Source organism: Halictus rubicundus, chromosome 2 (genome assembly GCF_050948215.1).
Source record: "Halictus rubicundus isolate RS-2024b chromosome 2, iyHalRubi1_principal, whole genome shotgun sequence".
In the NCBI taxonomy this organism is placed as follows: Eukaryota; Metazoa; Arthropoda; class Insecta; order Hymenoptera; family Halictidae; genus Halictus; species Halictus rubicundus.
The window spans coordinates 14,947,020-14,964,626 of NC_135150.1; the positions used below are offsets into that span (position 1 = coordinate 14,947,020).

A 17,607-nucleotide genomic window follows, 5' to 3' on the forward strand; every position below is an offset into this window, starting at 1 on the left:
TCCGTGCACGCGCAAGGTGGTCCATTATAATCCTTCGACTGGAATACGCGACGAATCGGGGACGCGGAGGGTATATTGCTCGCGAATCCCGTCCGCCGCGAAGTTAACGATGTTTATTAACCCTCCTGCTTAAGAGCCAAGAGATTCGCGATAAGGTAGAGTGACCACGTTACCGACAAAAATAGACGAAAAATGGTTTCACGTTCCTCAACTTTTCGTCCTTATATGAGAATATTTTTCGCTGGGAAAGGGCTCATTCGAAAGAGGAAGGTTCAATCTAACCCGCGCTGGTCATGAGCTGACGAGATTATACAGGTATTTGGTAATATAAGCGTGAGAAGTAGGCCAAAAATTGACGATGTGCATGCATGAAATTGGAATAAACGTACGACTTGTACATTCCTCAATGTTTCCTCTGTACATACTAATTCGTGTCACAATTCATTTGTTGTAATCTTCACTAATCATGCCACCAAAACGACGGGGCTAAATGAGAACACGAACGTAATCGAACTCGTTTCGTTTCTCAATACTGGGAATGTTTGGTATTGAATTCAGTAATTGAAACGATTGGCGGATTTTCTGATGACACGAGACTCGATTGTTATTATGAAAAATATAGCAGGAGGCAGAGGGTTTATTGCGAGCAAATAGTATAGTAACGCGAGCAGAGAATTCGCGCAATAAGTTCGGCGATTACACAGCGCGATAAACAGTCTCGCGTAAAGTTCCCTCAGGAGGTTAAACCCAGCAAGGTTCATTAACTCCAGACTATTATAACTGGAGGCCCGGATTTCGGAAAACTATGCGGAGCCCCGTCTTCGCGCCGTCCTCGATACGATTTATCGAGAGCGATATTAATTAACGGGGGAAAGATTCCGCACAATGGCGGCAAGTTCTCGCGCCGAGACCGAGCAGACGGATCGAAGGGTGGTGGAGGGGGTGAAAGGCGAAGAATTTCGCCGTTGTTCCGGCAACAATGGCCGCGCTCGGAATCCGTCGTCGAACTTAAATTTTAAGAGTCACTGGCACGAATGGACTTACCGACCGCTAAAAAGCGATTTTTTCCTTCGGCCGAATGGCCCGCGGACCGTGAGAGGCGAGACTTTTGCTTTCCGCGCGACGAATAATTCAAGAGAGCAAGAGCGAGAGAGACGGAGAGGACGAAGGAAACGGAGGAGAGACCCGATCCCCGTGAAAAGTTCAAACTTTTCTTCGTTTCCCATCGATTCCCCGACGATATCGCGTCTACTGGATTTTCCCCGCGGAGTTCATTGTGGCCCGCAGTCGTTCCGACCGATTCAATTACGTTCTTTCTCATCGAACCGGGCGGGACGCGCAGGGGTGGCGCCGCCGGACCGAGGGTAGGCGTCAAAGCGAAAGTTTCCATAATAACGCCTTTATGGCGATACTTTTCGTCCTCGGTGCCGGGCAGAAGCCCGAGAAGTTACGCAAACGATCCGCCCGGACGAGGCCGTGCAAAAAAAGAAGTCGCACGGCGACCAAATTTCCGTGCAACTTCGCGAGACCAACTTCTCCGCCCTTGTTTAACCCTCTGCTACTGTTTAAGTAATTGCTACCTTGCCGACTTGCTTTCCATCAACACGCAAATTCAATCGCGAATGTCCCTTCCGCGGACTGCTGGAGACAATATAAGATTTGTTTGGAAATTTCCGTAACGTGTACAGTGATTTCTCTATGTATGTCGTCAAGGCCTGCATGATAAACGTCGCGGAATTATCCCCACCACCTCGGACGTCGAGGAGGGTAAACATAATCGGGTATGTCTTCTAGACGATACGTGACGCTGGCAAGACCACTGTTTGTTGACATATATCGAGAATTCACTGTACAATGTTAGAAATCATTCAATTTGCCTGATGTACATACATGAAACTAAACTAATTTATTTACTGGAATGAAACATAAAAATGTATGACACTGAGTACTGTTCCAACCTTCTTGCGTTCTGTGTATCCTAATCACAGATGTATTGAATATATTCACATAAATATTTATTTTTATGTTCATTCCTTGCACGGCAGTCAACGCGTTAAGGAGTGAAACTTTGTTCAAGCAAGCTGTATTTAATTATACAACACAGCAATGAGGACTGTGGAATGCTTCGAATGAATGAATGGTTTGACAAAGCCTAATAAATTAATTTTTATTATGGCGAGTAGATTAAATTGGATTTAGATGTGAAGGATGTAGAAGGGCTAAAGGAGTAACCAGTGTGATCAAAATTTTGTCTTTCCAGTTTCGGTGTCATTAATTAAACTCTTTCGAGTCTGTTGAAAATTTTTGCAATCAGTGAACGTGTTGAAGCAAAGTATCAAATTAGGAGACGAAAATAGCATCGCCGCTTAGCTCGAAGAATGGAGGCTAACGCAGAAAACGATGAGTACCGAACAAAGTGTGGAGAATCCGCCTGTAGAGGCCTCCTGCACAGAAACCGCTGCACCCATTCGCAAAAAAGGTTGCAGGTCGAAGCGGGGGGAGGGGGGAGAGTACAATATTTTCCCGTGTTCCTTTGAACGGCGCGACAGAACGTCCATCTGGGATGAAGTCCTCAGAAAACCGCTGTCCACCAGCAGCAGGTCGGAAATATCGGTTTTTGTCAGCGGGCTGGAAGAAGTTAAAGGCACCCCTGCGGAACAGACCGAGCCAGTGTCTTCCGTAACCATTGTTGGGTCACGGTTTGACATTGAACGGTGTTCCAGCGACTGTCTCCGTCGTCGCCAGGACATTCTCGAGGGAGGGCCCCCCGGTCACAAAAGGATCCTGGCTCTGCTGGCACCCTCGAACTTCCTGCGCCGTAGGACCTGCTTTAGAAATCCCCCGAAACCAATTTATCTTGAGAAGCCCCGGGCCCGGAGGAGAGCTAAACGGATTTTCCCTTCGGTGGCATTAGGCGCTTTTATTCGACGTGAAATTAGCTTACCGGCCAAGCAAGCCCCGGGATCGATCGTCGCGAATTACACGCTCGTTTCCACGGAGTTTGTGCTCGTTCGTCGGGGTTCACCGATCCCGCGAATCGCGGTTCTAATCAAACTCCCACGCGCCCACGGCCTCCTTCCTGCCATTATGAGTCGTCGTGCGAATGACGGCCGCTTCTAGCTGTCGAATATCCTGCGATTTCAAGCTTTCCCGGATCACGATTCTACCATCTTCGTTTTTACAGCCTTACGATACAACATTATTGCGGCCCTTGTACGCGGATTTACTGCATGGATGAAAATTCCCCGTATTACAGAACGCTCTTCGCTTTCACTGCGTTTCATCACTTTCCTCAGGGTACTAGACGCTTCCTACTCGATCGGGGCCATTTTGATTCATCGGATCTGCATGGAAATCTGAGTTTTCGCAGGTTAATTTATGAAAGCCTGAACGACGTCTTACGGGAACCAGATAATTGCTTTTCATGGGTAAAATGGTATTATTCTTTTTTATTCTTTTTATGTTCGTCCACTTTAGTATTAAGGCGTTCGCATGGTATTCTCTAGGACGGAATATTCCCATATGAACTTCATCCGAAATTGAACGTTTGTTTCAATTCCATTGAGTTCTAGAGAAAACATTTTTGTGTACTGATCTTCTGTTCATTATAAAATTATATATTTGCAACTTCAGGGATCACAATTCTCATGTTCCTAGTGTCCCCATGTGGACATTCGTTCCGGGAAGTTTAAAGAAGAAGAAATTAGGAGACAAAGGGATTAAGCAGACGCAAATAAAACGGGGCTTGGTGGACCGTGAACCATCGTTGAAACGTGAGAAAGACCACAAAGTCGTCACCAAAGTAATTATAATTTTCAATGCACCGACATGCGATGAATAAAAATGATAATTCCATTAACACCTCGGAAGCCCCGGCAACCCCGGCACAATAGCCGTAGGGTTAGAACCCTCTCTACAATAAAACGAAGCCCGGCATTGTCGGGGACCCCGTGTCCCCTGTTCATGGACCTCGAATTTATTCCGTCTCACATTTTATCATACATATTAATGCTCGACGGAAGATGTGTCACTCGTACACGCGGTGGTCAAGGCGTTACGTCGGTAAACATGGAAGAATAATTCTCCGGCGTCAGTCTTTTGTCTAAAAGAGCTTTGTACCTTTCAAGCTCGCCCCACGCAGCGTGGTTCATCATCCTTCAAAAAATTCTCGAGATAAAAACGGAGAGATGATGGCACGCAGAGCGTGTCAGCCGTGTTCCCGATAGATAATCCATCTGCGCCGGGTGACGATTTATTTTCATAATTTATTCCCGGGCCTGTGTTAGCTGTCAATACACGAGCGGGCCAGATCCCACGGATAACCGGCCGGTGCCCACGTATCCGTCCGTCCGCTCGGACGCGCGGACGACGAGAACGATCCTCGTCGATCATCATTGTGCGGAGGAGAGCTGGTAGGTTGGCCGGCGCGGCCATGGTGTTTGCAAACTTCTGTGAAACGCGCGCGTTCCCTCGCGTGGCAAACAATGGGGAGGAAGCTGCGCCCGGGACGCTCCGCAACGAAACAAGTCCATTCCGAGTGAAATACGCGGCGTAACAGCGTCTTTTTTCGGCCGGCGAGCAGGAGAAATGGTGTCCAGAAACTGGTCGGGACCCCTGAACGGAACCCCGCAGCGCCGGTCTATCGGTCATTTAAGTCATCCTCTTTTCTCCTTTCTCCCTCTCTCTCTCTCTCTCTCTCTCTCTCTTCTCTCCTCTTTCTCCGAACGGTGTCGGGGCTCCGAGGGAGGCGAGGATGACTCGGCTGGGAGCTACTTGCTGGAGACTTTCAAAGACGACGACGCAACGCGTTTCGAAACGGTAACTCCGTTGCCGCGCGGACCCCGACGTGTATATCTGAAGAATTTTTCTTCCCCCTCCCCCTCCTCGCGACCACCACCCAAGCTTTTCTTCATCGGTACAGAATAAAACGCGCGCCATCTCCGCGTCGGTGGAACGCTTTCGTAACGTATCGCCAACCATAAGCAGATAACGAACGACGCCGCGGGAACGAGCGGTTAAACCGTTACAATGGAGAGCTTAAAAACATTGAGCCTCTCTATTCTTCGTGTACGTGGAAGGAGATGGTGGTGGAGAGAGTGTCCCGCTCGTTGTGTATGCACCTGGATCGCGTTCCGCTCCTCGTTGCACCGATATGACCGCGTTATCTGTTAGTCCCGACCACCCGGCTGCGCCGGATTCGGTCACCAACACGTACGCCCGACGTGTTCACGATAGAGCGCATACAACCCGAGGAGATAGGATGTCGCAGGAAGTCGTAATCTGCCTCCGGGAGGATCTAGAGTCTAGAGCTTCCCCGGCCACTCTTGGCTATCCTTTCGCAGCCACCACGAGCTTATGAACGCGGAACCGCGCGCGAAGTAAAAAAACTCCGGAGAAGCGGAAACCAACGTCGAAAAATCCCAGAAGTGTTCGTTAAGTTGAAAAGAAGACGTTTAACCCCTTGTACTGTAATATCACCAGTCAGACTCGCGATGAAGACGACGAACAGAATTTTCTAAATAGGGTCAAGGATCCAATTACTGTGGCAGTAGAAATTTACTGTGCCCATATTTATTGTACTTATTTTTAAAGCACAATGAATATTATAAAAGTGCTACATAATGCATATTAACTGATTTTAATGAAAAAAATGTAGTATCTCTGTTTTAATGTTCATTATGCTTTAAAAATGAGAATAATTAATATAGGCACTTGCCGTATGTATATTATTAATTCCCTTTAAATTGGTATATGACATTCTATTTGATCGCAGTCAATGTTTAGCCATTACAGAAGTGATTACACAATGAATATAAATTTTCTATTTTTCCTAGGAGATTATAGGCACCAAAGAAGTTCTAATCATTCTAATCATAAAATGAATTGTAGTGCAAGGGGTCAAGCTTTGTAATGTCTATAAATTCTTCGGACACTTCGACCGATTTATAGTTTTCGTGCTCGTCTCTGTTTGAGACGCGTGAAGTCCGCAATCTAGCGACAAGCAGCCATTTTGTTAGGTTGGGCCAAAAGTTTGTTTCGTTTTTGTAGTGTATAATGGTATGAATGTTGTACAGGGTGTATAGAAATTGTATGTCGCGACTATCTCGGTTCGGTGGATGTTGATGTAAGGAGGGTGCCGCAAAATTAACTTTGACCTTGAACTTCAAGGTCGAACGGCCAACAATTTTTTTTATTGCATCGTATTCCAAGGTACCATCGATGAAAACTCAATCGTTCTATTAAAAAATGATGGTAAAGTTTCTTCGTTATCAATTTGATTTTATTTATATCATATTTTCAATAGCCAGCTGTTGACGAAGCCTTTGGAAATTATTTCTTTCTAACGATTTTTTTAGTTACGAATCGGACTAAACCGAAAACATGTTTCCCACATATTAGACACCAATAAATCAAATTAATATAACACAGTATTATACTTCACTTCACTTCACAATTATCATTAGTCGAGACATGACAGTTCAGAACCGGAGAACTTAGAACAGTTTTCGGAGCAGGTAACCGGCGCGGCGGCGTGGTTAAATAATTTCAAGGCCGGGAATCTCGCGTATGCAGAATCTCCTCCCTAATTAAACTCCCACACGCGGAATTCTCGCTTTACAACGTGTATCCTTGTCTAAAATGTTCTGCCCATATATAAATAATTTCACTCGCATCTCAATACCAGTGGCCGTAATGAATTCCCTCTTAATATTTCCTCTTCCCATCAAGCTCCCTCAGCCACCCTTCCCGCGTATATACGTTTCTAAACAGTCCTGTCCATAAATAAATAACTTTATCCGGGGGATCGAAGATACAGAACAAAGTGGCCACAATTTACCATTCGCCGCGTCGAAACGAGAAGATCCGCTATCTGGAACGGTAACAGGTGGCGAGCAAACGAGAATTACCTGAGAAAGAACGTTCATAATCGACGCTATCGCAACAAACAGGGATAATGAAATTCAGTTTCCCAGAAGGTATGCGTACCGACCGGTAGACTAATATTAAGAGGACGATAAGGGGACGCACGAGGAGGGGCTCTCGTTCCTGACACTGGTACGCTTAACAGGCTCTCGCGGTAATTTCCATCCGAGGAAACCCGTGCAATTTCATACGTCTTCCAGGCTCCTCTGCTTGCTGGTAATTCGTCGTTTCGCGTAAATTATGACGAGTCCCCGGCGGATCCTCCGTTCGGGGACTTTTCACGGGGGTGAACTTAATAACGCGATCCCCCCCCCCGAAGGTCTGCTTTCGCGGGGGGACTTCCACCGAAAAGGCTGCCGAGCTTCCTCTTCTCCTCTTTAATCGGAATATTGTTCGATCGGGAAGTAGCAGGTGGCGAACGAGAGGGAAGGAACAGAGGGAAGGGTGGGGGGTGAGAGCCCGTAAATCGCGCAACAAAAGACAGCAAAATCGAGCCCCGTGTCTAGAATGCGCCGTTGGGAACGGCGCGGATTCACGGCCGCGGTAACCCGAGCCGGTGGCGGGGCAGAAGATGCCAGAATAAGATTTAATAAATGCCACAGGCCACAGGTAGGCGACGTCTTAGCACCGCAAAGCCGCCTACGGGGAGTCGGATTTCTTCGGCGTGTCTCCCCGATAATTCCCTCGCGTTCCCCTGCGCTCTCTTAACGAGTCGCGAGTGGGACGCGCATCCATTTTCAGATCGACCACGCGAAACGACTCGATCCGCGATACGTCTCCGCCAGGAGTACAGGAATCACTCGATTTCATGCGAAAATTCTGCCCTCGATTTTGCCCAGCGATTGTCTTTATCGGATCTGCTGACAGGAAGTTGTAAACGTCCGTTACCGTGCCGAGTTTATGGTGGCATACGCCGGATCGAACGTAGTGGTTTCTATTGGTGGTGGTGGCTCATATGTTTGCCAGATATTAGATCAGTGCGGTTTTTACATAGACTATGAGGCTTGGAACCTTCGCAGGTCCATAAACCAGAATGCATACGCTGGCTCACGAAAGTATTCGAGCGGCCTTTGAAACAGTATAACTTTTTTTAAACTGGACCAAACGACCTGACGTTTTTTGAGCTATTAGAAGAACTGGTTTGCCGAATGACATGCGAAGAAGATTTTGAAAAAATTGCAATTGCTAGGAATTGTAAGAGCAAATAAAAATGGCACTATCCGAAACTGTTTTATTTGAGCCTGTAATGAAAATTTAAAATATGTCTTTTGTAGATCTATGTTAGTTATACACATACTGAAAATTTTATCGAAATCGGTTGACGCAGACAAGAACGGCACGCATCGAAAGATAGAAACTGGATTTTAAGAAGAAACTGACCAAAAGTCGAGGAAAACGATTTTTACCGCTTTTAACTACTTGTAGCTCGTGTGTATATTAATCGATTTCAATGAAATTTTCAGCATGTGTATAACTAACTTAGATCTACAAAACGCATACTTTAAGATTTCATTACAGGCTCAAATAAAAGAGTTGTAAAAAGTGCCATTTCTAATTTCTCATGTACTTCTTAGCAATTGAAATTTTTTCAAAATCTTTTCCGCGCGTCATTCGATAAACCAATTCTTCTAATTGCTAAAAAAAAGTCAGGTCGTATGGTCCAATTTAAAAAAAGTTATACTGTTTGAAAGGGTGGTCGAATACTTTCGTGAGTCTGTGTACATATGCTTACATGATATTTATGATTTGTATAAGAAAATATTTGTGACAAATACTATATCTACCACTTATGAAACTATCCTATATTTACATATCAGTCTTGACGTATTGAGTTACCAAATCTGTTTACACTACATTATCACAGGTCCCATATGATCAAATATTTATGCACTGTCTATGACTATAGATATTAATTGCTTGTATTGAATCCAGCTAGACTGCGAATTTTATGCATTTATTAGAAAACTGACAATTTTAAAGCTATTGAGCAAGATAAAGTTTTATTTGGCTCCTATGCCTAGCAATTGACGACGACAATTTTCAAAAACCCGCAGTCGAAAAATAGCCAATTGCACGGAACTGGTTACCAGAAATCTAAAATGTAGATGGATCGTTTGTAACTCTGCGTGAAAATGGACCCAACTTTACTCGAGCATTACCAGAGCGTCTTCATTTAGCTCCCGTATCTTAAAGTTGACTCGCAAAGCTTTTGTTTGTGCGCAGAGGTACGCAGTTTAGCGATGATTATAGGCGTTTAGGATGGACCCTACCGTTCCGGGAGCTCGACGATGGCGCCGCGACGCGTTAGCGCGCGCCCGGCAGCTCCGAATTTCGTATTCGGAGACTTGAACGCGTGGTGGACGTGCGCGCGGTACAAACGACGCCTGAAATTATTCCAATCGCCATGAGGCGAGCCACCCCTCGCGGGACGTCGCTCAATGTCGCTATTCACGCACCGGCGAAAGTTCGTGCCTGAAAAGAGCTTTAATTCGTCCCCATTTTTATGCAAAGGAGGCAAGATCCCGTGGCCATTCGTCGCATCCGCTCCGAAAAAGCTGCTTTAATTCCACCCTCTTCCCAGTTTTCGACATCGTCCCCCCCCCCCTCTGTTTTTATTTCCCCTCTTTCTCTCTCTCTTTCTATCGCATTCGTTCCGGCGCGACCGGACCGTATAAAAATGCGGGTTTAAGCGGGCCGACGATCACTTTTGTTCGGACAGGACAAAGTGACGTGACCGCGATATTCGCGTCGAAACAACCGTGACTTTCGCATACCAATGAAATAGAGATCGTTCCCGGTGTCCCGTGCGTTATTCCGTAACGGTGCCGCGCGTTTCACGGGGAACTGTAAAAATCGTGGGCGAAAGACAGAGAGAGAGAGAGAGAGAGAGAGGCATAAGTACGGTAAAATGTGGTCGCTTGTAAAACTTCTATCCGGGGGGCTTTCAGATTTTTGCGAGCCCCGGCAACGAGCAATTGTATCGCGGGCTTAATAACGATCCTTATCGCGCGAGATTTGTTGCGCCTCGGACATTTTGTTTCTCGCCGCGCGCGGGCAAAACCGGAGTCCGGGAACGCACTGTTTCTTTGCATATAAGTCATTACTCGTTATCCGCGTTTCACGGCCGGCATGGGAAACGAATGGGGTTGTAAGTACTCGGTCGATCCGCGCAAAACGAAATCCGCACAAAAGAGCTCGCCGATAAAGCTGGGTACTCCGATTCGATGATAACGATCGGCAACATATATGGACTACTGGCTGCGAGTATTTCGACGTTTACACCTCCTCTCGTAAAGTATGAAGTGTATGGGTATTACCGTGAAACGATCGCTGTTTGCTCCTGTCTTGCACCGACATTTACAGAGAATATCGTGTCGTGGAAACGGCGTAGAACGCTGATTGCGGTAAATAATGGGCTAATTAGAGGCGAATGGAAATATACGGTTTGTATACGGACCGTATCAAACTTTAACTATTTTTCTGACGTTCGTACGTTCTGAGGAATTTCCGCCCTGCCGATTTCATTGTACGTTGAACCCTCGCGAACAGTTCGAAAGTTGAAAGGGAAATTGCTCTACCGCCGGATTGTAATAAATTAATTTATATTGCCTTATCGCAAAGGGTGTAATTAAAAATAGAGACGTACCGTCAGGTTCGATCTGAACGGTGCACGAAGCTCGAGGTAACCAATCTAGTAAGTAAATCTCGAAGTACTCGTGAAGAATGAGGACGTAATCGAATTAACAAGCCATCGGGCAACTGCAACAGCGTTAAAAATTGAAACCGGTCGGACGGGGTCGAAGAAGAGTTCAAGATGGCCGTCCAAGTCGAGATTAATGAAAAATCAATAGGAGGAAGTCGAGGGAAAGAAGTTAGAGCAATTACAGCGGTTCAGGGTGCGTTCCGACGGAGCTGTCGGAGGGCAAGGTTGTAAGTGCAGGTGGCACTTACCTTTTCCCATAAGCGACGCTACACTCTGCGGTTGACGACAAGTTAAACACGAGGTCCGTTGGTCGATGTCCAAGTCATCAGTTCTGGAAAAGCAAACGAGAGGGGTGCGATGGTTAGAAAAACCAGAATGAGGAAAAACGAGAATCGGGTTGGAAGGGAGGAGGGGAGAACGGTTGGACCCCCCACGGAAGCGAATACACGGACGCGCGTGATACGAGCGTATCGACGCGTTTCTCTTATAAATACGCGTCGATATACAGCGTGAACCGGACGGGGACGAGGGTGTGCGTTTACGAAGAGATCTGACACGTCGATAAATATCCCCGGTGATCACCGGCCGCGACTTTACGGCGAACGAAACAGGCCCGCCGCTGTGCACCGTAATATTCTGTCGAATTTACGGGGAGAAGTGCGTTACGACTTTATTATGGACGCGGGGTCCCGGTTTACCGTGGCACGCCACCAGCGCCCACCATCCCGGCCCGATTTCCCTCTCTCCCTTTCCTTCCCGTTCGTACTCTCTTTCACTCCTTTTCTAGTTTTCTTTTTCCCTCCCTCTTTCTCTCTCTCTCTCTCTCTCACTTTTTTTCCTGCGCGTGTCTCTTTGTAAATTCCAGCTTTTTATAATGCTGCCACGGCGTCTAGCGATTATGGGAAAAATTCGCCCGCGGCACGGCTGCTGGAACCCTGGTAGCACGGCGGAGAGGACTGTATAGAGAGTACAGGGGCGCCACAGACACGCGCTTAAATCGACCGAGCGGAAACGGGGGTGACACCGGCACCTCTGGAAATTCTTCGCTCCGATATTTAACCTGCCCACCGGCGCATACTGCACGCCCACGAGCACCGCCGAATTGAAAACACTTGCTCGCTAAGCGGTCACATACCTTTGAACGATCACAACGTAAGGGGAGCTCAACAATTTAGTCCGTTTCTAAGAAACGAACGCGTTCATCCTATTATATTAGGGGCGCCCATAAGCAATCAATTATTTTGAAATCTAAAACAAACTTTGTAGCAAATTCAAGTTTTTCCATCCATCAAGGACTCCATCATTATCAAGGACAGTTTGCCATCTTTCCTGCAAAGTTTCAATCCCCCTCTTATAGAAATCCAGGGTTAGTGAAGTTAGGGGATATGACTCAAGGTGCCTCCTAACATCTTCTACAGAATGTTTCATTTCTTAAATAATGCTCCAGAGATCTGAAAAGGTCAGAGGGTGCAATATCCGGTGAGTTAGAGGGGTGCGGTAAAACTTCCCAGAGTCAAACTTTAGAGAGATCATAATCACGAGCAGCAAACCTTTTGAACCAACGTTGACACTTGTTGACCTTCAATACATCTCCATAAACATCGCAATTTTTCTTTGCTGTTACCGTTGCATTAAATCCCGCACGAAGATGAAAAAGTATGCAATGACGAGTATGATCCTTTTGACGGTAGGGACGCCGCCATTTTATTACAGGGTTGTAAAAAAAATTATACTTTTTAGAATATTTTGAACACTGGCTGCTTTACCGAAAACTGTAAAAGAATACGTGTTTCCTCTTCAACGATCGGTACAGAACTAAAGGCAAAACAAATTCTTTGCAAATAATTGATTACTTGTGGGTACCCTTAACACCTTGACCGCTAAACTAAAAACCTTAAAAATTCCATAAAATCAAATTAAGTTTTTTAGTGAAATAAAAATTGAAAGAAATTAAATGTGTGATATCGAGTAGTCCTCCAGCTTTCTTGAATTTTACAGATCCTAATCAAATTTGGTGCAATGAATATATTAACGTAAAAATTCATTTCAAAACCCGGACAAATAATTCCGTCACCCACATATGGGTGACATGGCAGCCAACGTGTTAATAATATGCTGTTCAATATTAAAATCTAGCATACGATGGATAAAGTGCTCGATGCGACGAACATTTCGAACGGAATCCGCTAAATATGTGAGCCGTTTATTTTGAAAGTGGCCTAAGTCCATTTCTCAATTATTTTGTGTTGCCCGTAATTACGTGTACAAGTTAGCTGTCATAAACAACATTTGCGGTTAAGTATATTCAGAGTATATACGATAATTTTGGACGCATAACTTTTCGCAGTTACTTCAATAATTAAAACCATCATTTTGAAAGTGGCCTAAGTCCAATCCATTACTGATAATGTCCGAAGGACATTGTAGAGTATACAGATGATTCCTAAATTTCGAAGAGCAAAAGCGAAGCCGCGGACCGCAGTACTGTATCTTCGCTACCGGTGTTTATCGCGGGTAAAAAGGTTATCCGATAGATCGCATAATCCTCTGCCGCCTTCGAGTTGCTCGTAGAGCGAAAAATCCTGTCGCGATGATCCGCCCACGCCGATCGTTTTCCGCTCGGCTCCGGCGAGTTTGAGCCACGAGCGTTCACTTTGATAGCTCATAACTCCCGGCCGTCGTCCTTGTCGCGTTCGTTTCAGGGAACGATGTCGACTGTTCCGCGGAGACGAGAATTAACGAGGTTTCCGTTCCGCCGTGGGCCCCGTTACCTTATTGTCACGCTATTTTATCGAGCGAGCTGATAACGAGGATCTTTTTATAGTTATAAGCAGCAACCATGACGACGGAATTCAACGGGCCGCTGCGTCTCAATATCTTTTTGCTAATTCGTTTTTCTCTCTTCCCTGTGTTCTATACGGTCGCGTATAGATTCCTCGACGAACGTTCCGCAATTTCTAGGACAGTCCGATGAGCAGTTCTGCGGATGTTTATGCAAATTCGCGGTTTTATGCCGAGTTCTACGAAAAGGCAGATTCGAAGGAATTCTATCCCTTGTTGCGGGGATTTTACTGCAATCGTAATGAAACACTAAAATCTTTATTTGCGCTCGTCTCGCCTGGCTAGTTGACGTTATAAATGCACGGATATTCGTAGTCTATCGACGAGATACAGTTTTAATGCGAGATTTTACTGAATTACTTAACGAACTCGTTTCCAGAGACTTGAAATATCAATATTCGTGTCTCGCACGAATAAAACGTTTAACACCTCCCGTAATGACCGATAGAACTATGTAATAAAATAGTGGGATGGTAGTTAAGGATTCTTTGACTTTTTACGAATTCCCGCGCGTGACGTGCAATTTGCAGTTTGTGACTCCGAGAATTAATTGCTCGTTTATGCATTTTTGTTCTTCCATCCGTGACCGGGGTAATTTTATTACGCGACCTACAAAAGTGCATTTACCAGGTTTTGAAGGATTTTTGTTGCGGTATGTGTATAAATTAATCAATGTAGTTAATACATTCTAATGAAGGCACTTTTACGTCTGAAATAAGTCCAAATTGTTTGGAAGCTGAAGTAAAGAAAACACTGTGTTACTGTGTTATGTCCCAGTCGATTAACACTTTGGAAACCGAAAGCCTAAATATATTATAATACAATATTCAGTAATTAAATATATTATTCTGCCCAAAATAACGAAATTTATATCAGTACCACTGGACAATTTATAAAAATATCCTGAGCTGTTCGTCCTACAACCTATTTAAGTATATTTTCAGAAAAATGAGTAGACCAAACACAGGACAGTAAAAAATTAAGGGAAAAGTAATTTACTATTTATGTCCGGCTTTTTAAAACCGATGTGTACAATTTTTATTTTCCATGAAGATTTGATAAAAATAAAAATTGAAATGTTAGCTAAATGGGACACTTGGAAACTTTTACTGGCAAATATTTTCAGTCCTTGCATCCAACGGCAGGTTGAACCGCGACATTATTGGCAAACATTTAGACACCGCTAATGACAGTCGTTTCGGACATTGAAAAGAGCAGCTTGTATTGATTCTGTGCTGCGAGATCTTGATCTGGGACCAGTGTGCGGCGTGCGGATCGGTGGTTCGCAATGTCGAGCGAGTCGAACGTGCCGCGAACAGAAATCCCCGCATTATTGCGGGCAGCGGCGCGGATCGGGGCGGAATGGAGCGGAATGGAGCGACGGGCCCCGTGTTTACAGGTACCCGGAGCGTGTACACATTGGGCCCGGAGTGAGTCAGACGAGATAAATAAAGATAAGAGCACCGGCCGGTTACCGCGGAGAAAGTATTGCTCGCGCAGATAATGTACAGTTGTGGGTTTAATGAGCAGCTACGTTTCGTATGATTTACAGGAATGCCCGCCGATGGTGAGGAACGCGAAGGAGGAGTGAAAACGCCGGTGCACGAATCGGGGGAACCGGCCGAGGCGTATCGATGATTTACGCGGATAGAGATTAGGCACACGATAGCCGGGGACTACCGTGAAACTGCTTCGTAAATCGCTGGATCGGCCGCGTTCGGCTTTTCTATTTTCCACTAGAGACGTCGCTCGTATGGGAATCGTTAAATTATGCCAGTTAGAGGCAGTTTTGCCGTGACGAAACCTGTGAGAATATTGCCCGTCATTGTTCGAGAATGATCGAAACTCGAGTTTAGAGAATCGTGTTGGTTAAGCGGTTATGATGTATTGTGACCACTGCTTTGTGGTACCGCTTGCCTTAAGGAGCCAGAACTGATGATTATTGCTTCTTTAATGTCTCGCGAGATTATGAGAAATGATACCGACTCTTGGACATACCATACTTGGCCGCAACACGCAACTATTTCCTCGTACACCAGCGGTGTCTGTTCTTTTTCCTTCGGAGGCGTTTATGGAGGCTCTTATATTTTTTACGTGCCATAAATGTTTCAAATTCTATTTCAATTGCAGTGTTCGGTGTATTGTTCAGTAAATAAACCTCTCTCTTACGTGTAATAAAGTATGTTAACAATGTAATCACATTGTTGGAGTCTCATACTTTTATGTCGGAGAAATTGTCCCAGCTTCTACGACTCACCACTAGATTGTATGCTTTACGACAAGAATGAATAGGCGAGGCATAAAACAGTAGAACCGTCAGAGGATTCTTAGGATACTGTTACGTCATTTCCAGCCTTTTAAAATCATCATGAGAGAGAACACCTTTTTATTTAACTCCTAAATGAGATGGAACATTTTGCACAGATATCCCCAGTAGGTTTATTATTTGAATTTTATGCGATTATGACGTGTAGATGAAACACAGAAATGATTTTAAAAATACTATTAATATTTGCAACTTGCTAAAATTATTAAGAGACGAAATACAGCTCTTGTTCCTCGCAATCGATGTAAACAATTTTCATTTTGCATGAACATCCGCCGTCTATTTATTACTGTAAAAAGTAAAGTCTTGATCTGAGCCCAATCCTCGGGTCCGTGCTGTGACATAGATCGTGTAGGGCTAGTACTTCCTTGTAACCGCGTCGGCTACATACCGTCAATTAAATACAGTTCAAATTGTATCGTATTTGGAGTCATTTGAATCAGAAAAATGCCACGAATAAGTTGGCGAAAGTCTCGTAAAAAACTAATGAAAAATAAAGAAGTCTTGTAACTGGATTAGTAGTGGCTCACACCGATACACCCAACCCGGTATCGCATGTTTACACTTTGAACTGCTCGGTGACCCAGGCAGCTCGAGTTTCTTGACCCCTCGCGTGCCCCCCCCCCCCAGTGGAGGGGATGGGCGACCCCACTAAGATCGTGTAGCTCCGTTCGGCTTAGATCGAGACTTTACTGTACTCTTAATGGAACTCCTACTTGTGCAACAAGTCAGACTCCCGATGACTAAAGTAATTGTAGACGTACAATAGCGAAGAAGAATGCAACTCTAACAGCTTGATGAACGCAGAAAAAGGACAAGCAGAGTGAAAGAGATTTTCCACAGCGTTAGTGTGTCAACCGACGCAGTCGCCGGCGTTATCAGCGGCTACGGGCTAACAGTATGCGGATTCCAGTTGCTTTATTTCTCGCATTAGCGAGTGGTTTCGTCCCTGCTTTCCCCGTCACGTTGTCCAGCCGATTTCCATCGACGGATCGTACATTCGCGAACGGTTCTTGCGTTCGGAACAGCGCCGTTATTTATGGACCTGGCGATACACCGGGGTCGACGATGCGCGAGAATTTCCGTGTTAAACCGCGCCGCGGCCAATTAAATACACGTGTAACCGGGCCGCGCCTGTTGAATTCGCGCGTTTCGATTGCTCGTCCGACGATTCCGCGATTCCGCCGGGCCCCGTTTCCACGCGGATTAAGAATCGCTCGCGTGCAAGCCTAATTTGCAATGTAGCTTCCGACTGGTTCGCGCTCCTGACCTCGCACCGGCCGCGTTTACCTCACGGTTAATTAATGATCGCGTTATTTAGCGACGAACGAGGGCCTCGCGTGCGAGACCCGTTCCGTGACGCCGCGAGCGTTTTTCGGGGTGTTATGACGAATGGCCCGCGATACAGTTATCGATAGCCTTCGTTAATAATCAGGCCGAACGCTGTTTCACTTTCGATCTGATAAGTTTGTTGGTTTGATTAATTGACCGGCCCTTGCGCGCCGCCCCGTTGCGCAAACGTGTCGCGATGTTTCGGAACATTTTCACATGAAACATGACCGGGACGGTTTTGACAACTCTCTTTTGACATTTCTCGGGGATTTGGCAGACAGCTATCGTGTCACTCCCAAGCCTAAAATCGACCGATGCGAAAACGAGAAATTTCACTCTCGAATTTCTTTCTTTCCAATATTTACTTTTCAAACGTTCCAAGTTCCAACGATTAAAGCAGAATTTTTGTAGATTTCTCTAAAGCCTAGAACAGCAAAAAAATTATGGGCCCAAGAACATAATTGACCCACGGAGGGTCAAT

At 45.5% G+C, this 17,607-nt stretch overlaps 1 protein-coding gene across 2 annotated transcripts in view; it reads right to left on the reverse strand.

Annotated features, from left to right (window-relative positions):
* The window catches only part of Fz2 (frizzled 2), a 123,352-nt gene that overhangs the window by 69,250 nt on the left and 36,495 nt on the right, over positions 1-17,607 (reverse strand). The window contains exon 1 of one of the 2 annotated variants that reach the window (XM_076805512.1): positions 10,876-10,946. The exons of the other annotated variant lie outside the window; for it this stretch is intronic. Within the exon in view, the coding sequence (XP_076661627.1) occupies positions 10,876-10,885 (10 nt within the window). The 5' untranslated portion in view covers positions 10,886-10,946. Of the gene's footprint in view, positions 1-10,875; positions 10,947-17,607 lie in introns of those variants that run through there. 2 annotated transcript variants of the gene reach the window in all.